An 11,636-nucleotide genomic window follows, 5' to 3' on the forward strand; every position below is an offset into this window, starting at 1 on the left:
CTATTTGTCACCTGCAATATCTTTCCACCCACATAATTTTATGATGGCAATTTTCATCTGTGCATTTCTCAAGGTATAGATTAAAGGATTTAACAATGGAGTTATGATAGTGTAGAATACAGCAACTGCTTTATCAATGGGTAAATTAGCTGCAGGTCTCATGTACACAAATATGCAGGGAACAAAGAACAGGACAACCACCGTGATGTGGGAGACACAGGTGGACAAGGCCTTGCGCCTACCCTCCAGGCTGTGGGTCCTCAGGGAGCGCAGGATGACCACATAGGAGACCAGCAGGAGGAGGAAGTTTAACAGGCAGATGAACCCACTGTTGGCAGCAACAAAGAGCCCCAGAGTGTGGGTATCAGTGCAGGCCAGATTGAGCAAAGGGTTCAGGTCACACATAAAGTGATCGATGACATTAGGGCCACAGAAGGGTAGTCGGAAGATGAAGAGGATCTGGATGGTTGCATGGAGAAAGCCTCCCACCCACACTATTCCTACAAGCAGGCCACATACCCTTCTGTTCATGATGGTTGTATAGTGCAAAGGCTTGCAGATGGCCACATAGCGGTCATAGGCCATCACAGTAAGCAGGATGCCCTCTGCACCTCCAAAGAAATGTTCCCCAAAGATTTGAGTCATACATCCATTGAATAGGATGGTCTTCTTTTCATGGAGTGAATCTATGACCAGTTTAGGGGTATTGACAGAAGAATAGCAGGCATCAATAAAGGAGAGATAGGCCAAGAAAAAGTACATAGGAGACCCCAACAATGGGCTGGCAGCTATGGTGACCACAATGAGCACATTTCCTACCACAGAGATGATGTAGATGAGCAAAAACACGGCAAATACGATTTTCTGCATCTTTGGGTTCTCTGTAAGTCCCAGTAGAATAAACTCTGTCACGTTGCTCCTATTCTCCATGTACTTCGTGTGAAAATTAATTACATTATCTGAAAAAAAAGTTATCAAAGCAATCTTAAAATTTACTGCACTTCATCATTCTGATAAATAATAAATGCTTGGATTCTACTGAGTTGTGAATTCCGATAGGTTTCTCTTGAGATGAAAATAAACATTGATTATGACATTAACAATGATAATTACAATAATAGTATATTAATCTTATACCATTAATAGTTATAATGATAATATGAACTAAACTTATTAAAAGGTAGAGTATTTTAAATAGTTTTTGCTGACATTTGCTGACTTAATGTTTAATACAAATTCAATTAACTACTACTAACATTTTATGCTTAACTTGACATATTAGAAAATAGAAGCATAGAGAAATTTAATAACACATCTAAAATCAAGCAGTTCACAAAAGTCTTAGTGGAGCTTAGATTAGATAATTCTTAATATTTTTTCCTCCATATTCTTAACCTAGTTCATATACAATTGTGAGATAATAAATGATTTTAAATTCATAATCTCCATTTTATACGACCATTATAATTATAATTACTTTACCACTACATCAGTGAAATATTTTTATGAAGCAATTTCATTAACAGTCACACTGATACCTACATAGGTAATGACATCTTTGAAATCCCAGATATTAGGAAAAGTGTAGTTTCACATGCATTAAAGTCTCCTTTATCTTGGTCTCTCCCTCAGTCTCAGCTCTTTCTTCTTCACACTCCTCCAAAGCATGGGAACCTGACTCTGGCAAAATGTTTAAAATGACAATGGTAATTGAGTACATCAGATTTAGAATCAGAAGCACATTAGGTTAGAATCACGGTGTTTCCACTCCACTTCTTTTACCTGTGGTTTATTTCCTGGCACCTCACATCCTTGTTTCCTCATTTATAAAGTGAGAATGATAGTATCACATTATGGTTTGTTATGAAAATTGATCAAAAGAGCATATATATGAACACTCACCACAGAGCTGCAGATGCACACAGGAATTTCATTTATTTTTATGAATAGGTCTATGCCTAGAAGATAAGAAGAATTGATGGTAGAGCAATAAACAGAAATATTCAACCATGGAATAAGTTCCGGGAGAATCATTTCCAATATTGCTCTCCCAGAAACCACAGACCCGGATGTCATCCACAGGAGGAAGAGTTCTCCATGTTTGCACTTGAACTAATCAGCTACTCGCCATTTAATACTCATATTTATGTCTTTTGTGTGTATGAAGTATATTTAAATTTTTAAATCCTATGACTAGTCTTCTTTTTGTTTAATTACTGAATTTACTAGAATTCATTTATATTGGTTCAACAAATATTTTTTGAGGAACTTCCATGTACCGGATCTACTGGGGGAAAAAAAAATCTTTACTCTTGAAGAGCTAATATTTCAATGAGTGTGAATTTTAAGCAGTTACACCTAAAGAGTTAATACTTCATATTGTATTATCTCTACAATTTTTGATACACAATTTTCCATAGAAATGTACTACCTTATTGGCTGTAATCTTAAATTTCCCCTAGCTAGCACCTCTTATGCAGTCAAAACTTGTTTAAATATACTATTTTTGTTTTTCATCCTAGAACTCTGCTATATTGTCATTTCAACATATATTTGCCAAAATCTATTTCTCCATTGTCATGAGTAACCAATTGCTAAAATTTTTAATCCATTTTAAATTTACTCATTTTCCTAAAACTGAAAACATTCTATTGGCATGAACTTTGAATTGTTTTTTAAATTTGTATAGACAAATGAGAAGTGCAAGTGGATAACAAATATTTGGGAAAAAAACATTTAATACCTTTAGCAATCATGGAAATGGAAATCGAAGCTACATTGGGATTTCATCTCACTCTAGTCAGAATGGTGAAGACTACAAGTAACAACGATGGTAAAGATGTAGGGGGGAAAGAAACACTAATACAGTGTTGGTAGGATCATAAATTTATACAACCACTATGGAAAACAATATGGAGGTTCCTCAAAAGACTAAAACTGGAGCCATTATATGACCCAGCTTTACCACTTCTTGGTACTTATCTAAAAGAATTAAAGTCAGTATATGATAGAAATACATGATACCAATGTTTATAGCGGTGCAATTGACGATGGCCAAGTTGTAGAACCAGCTTAAGTGTCTATCCAAAGATGAGTAGATAAAGAAAAGGAAGTACATGTACACAGTGAGTTTTATGCAGCCTAATGAAGAATGAAATTATATCATTTGCAGGAAAATTCATGGAATGGAGAACACTGTGATAAATGAAATAAGCCAGACTCTGTCAAGTTTCCTGTGTTCTCTTTCATATATGGAGATTGGAGAGAAAAATATGACAAATGGTACCTCACGAAAATAGAAGGGAGACTAGCAGAGTTGAAGAACGAGGTTGGAGTGAGAGGCAAAGGGAAGGGGAGTTAATAGGTAATGAAATTCATCAAATCATGTTATACGCATGTCCATATATGTATGTAATATATTATGTATTTTGATAATACATCAAGAAAGACAGAAGTTAACGCTTATTATTTGTCTTTATTATTAAACAGGTGTTTCAGAGAAAGCATAGTGTCTCATGTCAAGAGAAAATTTATCCTACAAATTGCTTAATCTCTGTAAGCCTCAAATTTTTCAGCTGCAAACTAGGTTAATGATATTTACCAACTATACTTTGAAGAATTGGGGTGAGGACAAAAGATGCTATGATTATATTTGAAGTATTGAACTATAATTATTACTGTATATAGAAAGTAACCATCTTTAATCGCATTAGCACCACTAAAAACCTTACCTTAGTCATTTTAAATGATCCTAATAATGTGTGGAGGCATTCAGAAACAATCCCGTCTCAAATTGACCTCTTCTTGAAATTAAAAAGCTTCAATATTAAAGCTATGCTTCTTCAGAAAGAGCTTGTTCAGACACATCAATATTGGGTCTAGGGATGTAGTTTCAGTTGGCAGAGTGCTCACCTACCATGCACAAGACCCTGAGTTTAATTCCAACACACCAAAAGAAGGGAAAAAAAAGAAATTTCAATATCAAATTAATTACTGTTAAGAAATTGTATTAAACATGTTCCTTTTCTTACATATCAATTACCAAAGAAAAGTTGCCTAAAAAATGAAAACATTCTTAAGAGTGTAAATATTCCCATCTAGTTTAGGACTGAAAAACTTCTTCACAGAAAATCTGGGATTTCAATTAGAATGGACTTACTTGAAACGCATGAAGAATTGGTTCCTATATATGGCTCTGGTCCTGCAGAGCAAGAAGAACACAGTATGGAGGAAACAGATGGAAATGGATCACTCTTCCCATGGCTTAATTTTGCTATGGATGTTTGAATAACAAAACATTTTCACCTTGTGCCACATAGATATTTAAAGAGGTTTCCATAAAGGTTGAGGGAGCTTGTTCTGTTTCTGCTGCCTTCTCTCCCAGGAATTAATTATCTCCTTTGATGAAAAGATTTTCTTCAAAATTGGTATTCTGGAGAGATGTTTGGAAAAAATCCTATTCTTGAATGGGGAATTATATTCCCTACAGTTGTAACCTAAACCTTTCTCTAACTGAACCTGTGTTGGTAGAAAATCTGGTGCCATATGAAGAGCAAGGTGTAGTAAATCAAGTGGGTGGACCTTTTCTATAGTTTCCCTGTTAATTCACTAATCAGAAAGGGCTTCTGTTTCTTTTTTGAAATCAATATTGCAACTTTTCTAAAAAACCACTAATGCTTGCTTGAGAGCCAGAGAAAGTGAGAGCATATAACTTATGGTGTCATTTATTTACCATTTTAAAATATTTAATTGACAAACTGTATATTCAAGGTGTACAATGTGATGATTTGATTTCATATATGCATACATTGTATAATGATTACAAATTAACACCTATCATCACTGATGATGTACATTACATCCCCAGAAATTTTTTACCTTAAAACTGAAAGATTACACTCTTTTTAAAAAATGGAATATTTTTAGATTGTACTGTTTCTTTTAAAAAATAAATAATTTTACTTCTAATCCCTCCCAGGGAGTCACGTTCTAGCACATTCCCATTTCCTATAATGATCACAAACACAAAGTGACATTCTCCATCTCCCAAGTGACCCATGCAGTTCCTTCTAACATCCTAGAAAGATTGTATTCTTAGATCAACATGCTCCGGTTCCTTCACCAATCTCTTGGCAACCATGATTCTCCTCTCTGAGTTTGACTGTTTTAAATTCCCCGTGTGAGATACAGTATTTGTTTTTCTGATTCTAGCACATTTTATTTAACACAAATGTCCTCCAGGTTCTTCTGTGTGGTTACAAATGGAGGAATCACGTATATTCATTCACCAAAGGAAACAGGTTTTACCATGTTTGGGCTATTGTGAATAAAAATAGGGGTGTAGATATCTCTCTTTGAGATTCTGATTTCATTTCCTTCTCACATACCTAGACCTGGTATTGTGGGGTCTTATGCAAGTTCTCTTCTTAATTTTCTGAGAAATCACAGTAATGCTTCCCATTACAGTTTTTCTAATTTATATTGCCACCAAAAGGGTACAGGAGCTCTCTTTTCTGCATACTCTTGCCAAGACTTGTTATCCCTAAACCTTTTGATGATGGCCAATCCAACATATATAAAGTAATATCTCAATGTGGTTTTGACTTGAATTTCTGTGATAATTAGTGATGTTCACTAATATATCTCATTGTCATTTGTATGACTTCATTTGAGAAATGTCTACTCAGGGTCTTCTCCCATTTTAAATCAAATTATTTAATTTTTTTTTTTTTTTTTTTTTTGCTATATGGTTGTGTGAGTTCCTTAGATATTTTGTATATAACTTCTTCTCAGATGCACAGTTTGTAAATATTTCTTCCAGTCTTTATTTTGGCTTTTAATTTTGTTGTTTCCTTTGCTATATGGAAACTTGCTACTTTGATATAGTCATACTTGCTTATTTTAGATTTTTTGTTGTCTGTGTTTTTTGTGTTCTTATCTAAAAAAAAAAAAAAACCAATATCAAGACCAATGTCAAAGAGTTTCTCTCATATGTATTCTTCTAGGAGGTTCACATTTAAATCTTTAAGCCATTTTGAGCTTATTTTTGTATATGGTATAAAATGGGAATAAAATTTCTTTTTTTCTCCATGTGAATATTCAGCTTTTCCAATACCACTTATTGAAGAATTTCCCTATTTTGTACTCCTGGTGTTATTATCCAAGTTCAGTTGACCATGTGTGCACAGGTTTGTGTGTGCATTCTCTGTTCTTTTAAATTGGTTTGTCTGTTTTTATGTCAGTAGCATCTTATTTTGAGTACTACAGCTTCAAAATGTAGTTTTAAATCAGCTATTATTATGCTTCCTGGTTTGATTTTCTTTCTCAAGATCACTTTGGCCATTCATGGTCTTTCATGGTTCCAAGAGAGTTTTAGGATTGTTTATTCTATTTATGTGAAAAATGCCACTGAGATTTTGATAGAAATTATGTTGGGTCTATGGATAATTTGGGGTGGTACAAATATTTTGATAGTATTATTTTTTTCTAGTCTATGGGCATGTGCTATTTTTTTACACTTATTTTTGTTGGTTTTAATACTTTTTATCATTTGTAGATCTTGGTGCTTGTTTTACTCAGCTTTTTCATTGCTGTGACTAAAAGACCCACTAGAACAATTGTAGAGGAGGAAAAGTTTATTTGAGAGCTCGTGGTTCCAGATGTCTCACTCCTCACTCCATCATGGTGGAAGAGTATGGTAGAGGGAAGCATCTCACATGATGATCAGAAGGGAGAGAGAGGGGGAGAGAGAGAGATCGAGAGAGAGAGAGAGAGAGAGAGAGAGAGAGAGAGAGAGAGAGAGTTTGAGATTCTATTCACCAGATAAAAATATATATTCCAAAGCCACATCCCCAATTCTCACCTTCTCCAACCACATCCCATTTCTTCAGTTGCCACTCAGTTAATCCCTATCAAGGGATTAATTCACTGATTGATTTAAGACTTTCACAACCTAATTGTTTCTCCTCTGAACCTTCTTGCATTGTCTCACATGTGAGCTTTGGGGGGACATCTCACATCCAAACCATAACAGTGCTCATTTTCACTTTCTTGGTTAAATTTATTTTAAAATATTTTATTATTTTTGATGCTTTTGTAACTAGGATATGTTCTATAATTTATCTTATAGTAATTGTTAGTATATAGAAATGAAACTTGTTTGGGGGTATGTTGATTTTGTATCATGCAAATTTCCTGAATTTGTTTATTAGTTCTATCAGGATTGTTTTGATGGAGTTTGGGAGTTTTATGTTTTCTGCAAACAGAGTGATTTTGATTTCTGATTTGTAAGCCTTTTATTTCTTTCCCTTTCCTAATTTCTCTGGTTGGAATTCTAGCACTATGTTGACTAGGTGTGGCTAGAATGGCATATTATTCATTGCTATAAATTTAGATGTGTTTTAAATTTAGTTGAAATTGATTCTATATTTTCCCTTTTTTGGTTGCTTTTAAAAATGTTTTTAACACTGCATTGTGTTATATGTAATATTGGGATTCATTTTGATATAATCATGCATGCATTGAATATAATTTGCTCTAATTCAGTCCCCAGCTTTTCCTTTTTACCTCCCCTCCTGTCTTCCCCTTTTCCCATTCCTCTACTCTACTGATATTCTTTCTCTCTATTTATCTGGGTTTTTTTTTTTTTTTTTTTGTAGTGGTGCTTTATAGATATACGTAAAGTAAAAGGTGACATTCGCTGTTGTATATTCATATACGTACATAGCATAATTTGGTCAATTTCGTCTCACCATTCCTCCCTTTGCCCATCTCTCCCCTCATCTCCTCTATCCCCTTCCTCTATTTCATTGAATTTCCTTCTATTTTCATGGAATTGTCTCCACCTTTCCCCCTACATTGCTGTAGCTTCCAAACATGAGAAAAAACATTGGACTCTTGATTTTCTAGGTCAGGCTTAATTTCACTTAGCATGATGTTCTCCAGTTCCATCTTTTCACCAGCAAACGCCATAATTTCATTCTTCTTTATGGCTGAGTAAAACACCATTGTGAATATGTTCCACATTTTCTTTGTCCATTCATCTGCTTTTATTATTATAATTATTAACATCTTGAAATAGGGTTTCATTAATTTACTAAGGCTAATGTGGACCTTGTTGGGGCTTAAACATTGAGACACATATCCTGTCCTCTCAGACCAGGGGGGGGCTGCAGAAAGTTTGCTTTCTGGCATTCCAAGTTCTTTTTATTTATTGTTTTTTATTTATATGTATTCATTTTTGGTACCAGGGATTGAACTCAGGAGCACTTGACCACTGAGTCACATCCCCAGCCCTATTTTGTATTTTATTTAGGGACAGGGTCTCACTGAGTTGCTAGAACCTTGCTTTTGCTGAGGCTGGCTTTGAACTAGAGTCCCTCAGCCTCGTAACCTGTTGAAATTACAGGTAAGTGCCACCACACCAGGTTTATTTATTTTTTTTTTTTTGAGACAGGGTCTCAGTAAGTTGCTTAGGGCCTCACTAAAGTTGCTGAGGCTGGCCTTATGATCCTCCTGCTTAAGCATCCCAAATCACTGGCATTACAAGAGTGCACCATCACACCCAGCTTCTTTCTATTCCTAGTCTTTTGAGGACTCTCCATAATGCTCCAAAGAGGTTGTACTAATTTGCAGTCCCACAAGCAACGTATGAGTGTGTCTGTTTCCCCACATCCTTACCAGCATTTGAAAATTAACAAGTTTGAGAATTACTTGTAATATAGAGGGTATGAACCAATGGGATCTCTTATACGTTGCTGCTGCAAGTGTGTACTACTACTAAAAGAGCCTTAGGAATCATCTGGCTTTATTTAGTAATCTTGAACATATAGGGATGTTCTATTAATACTGGTCTTGGAGATCAGGAATGGGTCCTTGTTTACCTCGTGTTGAAGATTAAATATCCAAGAAATGCTGAGGCAAGCATAGAAAACAAGTTTTATTTAAGAAAATAGATAGCCACAGACTTATCTAAAGAGAAGGGGCCCCAGAGCTGGGAGTCCACAGGAGTGGGTGTGTTTTGCTTTTTCATACATCCCAGAACCCTGGCCCCCTTTTAATCTCTGTATTATGTGCCTAAGAGCAGGAAGCACAGGGCATAATCTTTAGGCACTAACTCCTTGTGCCAGGAATTGAATCTTTAGATCTGCCGTTAGCAACCCATTGAGCTGGTAAGTGTGATGACTAGTGATGACCAGTCACCATCTTCTCTCAACCTCCATCATTCATTATCTATCTACACTAACTGCCTGACCTTGGCCCCCTGCCTCAGTTTGTTGAAGAATGTGACATATCCTGTCCTTGCAGGCCAGGCAGAGCTGCAGAAAGGTTGTTTTTTGGCAATGAAACTGTGGGAACAGTCAGGACAGTGGGCTCATTTTATAGAATTATTCTCTTAACTTCGTGTCCCCACTATCCTCATCTACTGGTCCCCTTACACTATGACTGATAGGTTCAACTCCTACATTTATCTCCAATAATAATTGGCAGATGTACACCTGGAGATGTGTACAGATAGCAGACTATCAGAAATATTGAAAAGTGGAAACTACCCAGAAGTTTGTAAGCCAATATCAGCAGTGAAGTATCACCAGTTTAAACAGTGGTTCACTTTATGCTTTGAAAATATTACTTGCTGCTCTAAAACTGACATGTTGCTTTCTTCTTCCCAACCTTCCCCTCCCCCATCTTCCCTCTGATCCTCTCCTCCCTGATCTTCTCTTCCTTGACCTTCTACTCTCTGATCTTCTGCTTCCTAATCTCTACTCCCTAATCTCAGGAAACAGGAGTCCTCTGAATCTCCTCCTTAATAAACCCCTGTTCCTCTGATGGGTGGAATCATAGACTCTGGGACAGGAGTCCCCATGAAGGACAGGAGTCCTTCATTAGCAAAGCAATAAAACTTCTTTTTTTCCTTTTTCTCAAACCTATATCTTCATTATTGGATTGGCATCAAGAATGAGGACCGGGCTTTGGTAACATTAGGAGCATTGCTGGAGCCGAAAGAATGTACCCCAGAAGCAGCAGCTATAGAGATTAGCACTGGGAACCTGTAGGGGAAGCTGCTCCAGGAAGAGGGTGACCATATGAGCTGATGTGTGGTGGGAAGTAATTCATGAAGAATATCTGAGAAGGTAGATTTCCTTTGTTTCTTGAAGACAGATTCTCAATTTTTCAGTGGGGATTTTCACCTCATATTCCAGTGTTTTTGTTGTTGTTTATTTGTTTATAGATTAGGAAAAAAAGCAATGACTTCCATTCTCATAATGGGTTTGAATAAGAATAGTCAATGGTTAGCAGACAGAGGTAATGGGCCCCAAATAAGATTTAGTCAAAGGCAAAAAAAAAAAAAAAACATATCAGGAAGCTTACTGGAAATATTAATGGGCACTGTGAAGGCCTGTTTCAAAAGTAAAAGACCCCTACCCCAGCTTAGACCATGCCTTCCTTATACATTCATATGGTACTGTGTCCTTTTTATAGTAATACCTGGTCTTTTTTTACTGATTGGTTTCTTGCATCATGAAATTAGAGATACCATCTGAACAATGGAGACATATTTATTGGGTTTAAATATTAGTTCAGTCACCTACTCACTTTTTTTAGAAAATTTTTTTAGTTGTTGACAGACCTTTATGTTATTCATTTATTTATATGTGGTGCTGAGAATCAAACCCAGCACTCTACCACTGAGCCACAACTCCAGCCCATCCTACTCACTTTTGGTCTTGATTAAGCTACTTAAATTCAATGAGCTTCGATTTCTTCAGCTATAAAGTAGGATTAATACCAGTACCTCTCCCAGAGGTACCTCTCATGATATGTTTAAGGCAGGGTATGGTGGATAACGCTCAAAAGTTGCTGTCATTCTTTTTTTATTTAATAACACCAGGCCTGGTATATTTTAGATATTAATGAACACTTATTGAAAAGAAAAAAGAAAAAAAATCAAAGTTCTAACTGTAGACTGACAATTGTCCCTGTTCTACAGATAAATTCTAAACATTGTCAAAAATGTCATTCACTGGTCAAAGGGACAGTAGGACAAAGCAAAAGTGAAACATCACTTGGTTGATATTTTGAGAATGGATCCTAAAATTAAATAATTTTCCCTAAGGAAAGATTGCAAACATGAGTCACCCACTTGAATCAGACTCATGGTTCTGTAGCATAAGTTTTGAAGGAGTTGAAAAAACACAGATTGTGAGGATTTCTGGGCAGAGCTAATCACAAACTCAATGCCTTTCCAAGGTTCTAGATATGAGGTTCTAGTGAGCTGATGGGAGAAGGAAGGCTCAGTTCTAGGGATCAGAGCTTGTGACTACACGGAGACTGGATATTTTGAAAGAAGGCTCAGTAGAATTGGATTCTCACCAGGGAACTTCTAATCAACTCCTAAAGTCTTGGGAATTGGATTTTCTTTTCTTGCTTTCAAAAGAGCTATAGAAATGGCCATGACAACCTTAGGACCTTTCTCAGTATTTTCCAGAGAAATGGAACTGACAGAAGATGCTCACGAACCAATAGGAGATTATCTGTCTATTTATCTATCTATCTACTTACCTAGCTATCTTCTGTTGGTTCTATTTATCTGGAGAATAGACATACACATGGCCCAAAATAAATAAATCATTATT

At 35.9% G+C, this 11,636-nt stretch overlaps 1 protein-coding gene across 1 annotated transcript; it reads right to left on the minus strand.

Annotated features, from left to right (window-relative positions):
• LOC114093650 (olfactory receptor 4C46) lies at positions 1–942 on the minus strand. Its single transcript, XM_027936506.1, has one exon. The coding sequence runs from the start codon at positions 928–930 to the stop codon at positions 1–3; it is 930 nt and encodes a 309-aa protein (XP_027792307.1). The 5' UTR covers positions 931–942.
• Positions 943–11,636: the final 10,694 nt, after the last annotated feature.

Source organism: Marmota flaviventris, chromosome 9 (genome assembly GCF_047511675.1).
Source record: "Marmota flaviventris isolate mMarFla1 chromosome 9, mMarFla1.hap1, whole genome shotgun sequence".
NCBI classification, from domain to species: Eukaryota; Metazoa; Chordata; class Mammalia; order Rodentia; family Sciuridae; genus Marmota; species Marmota flaviventris.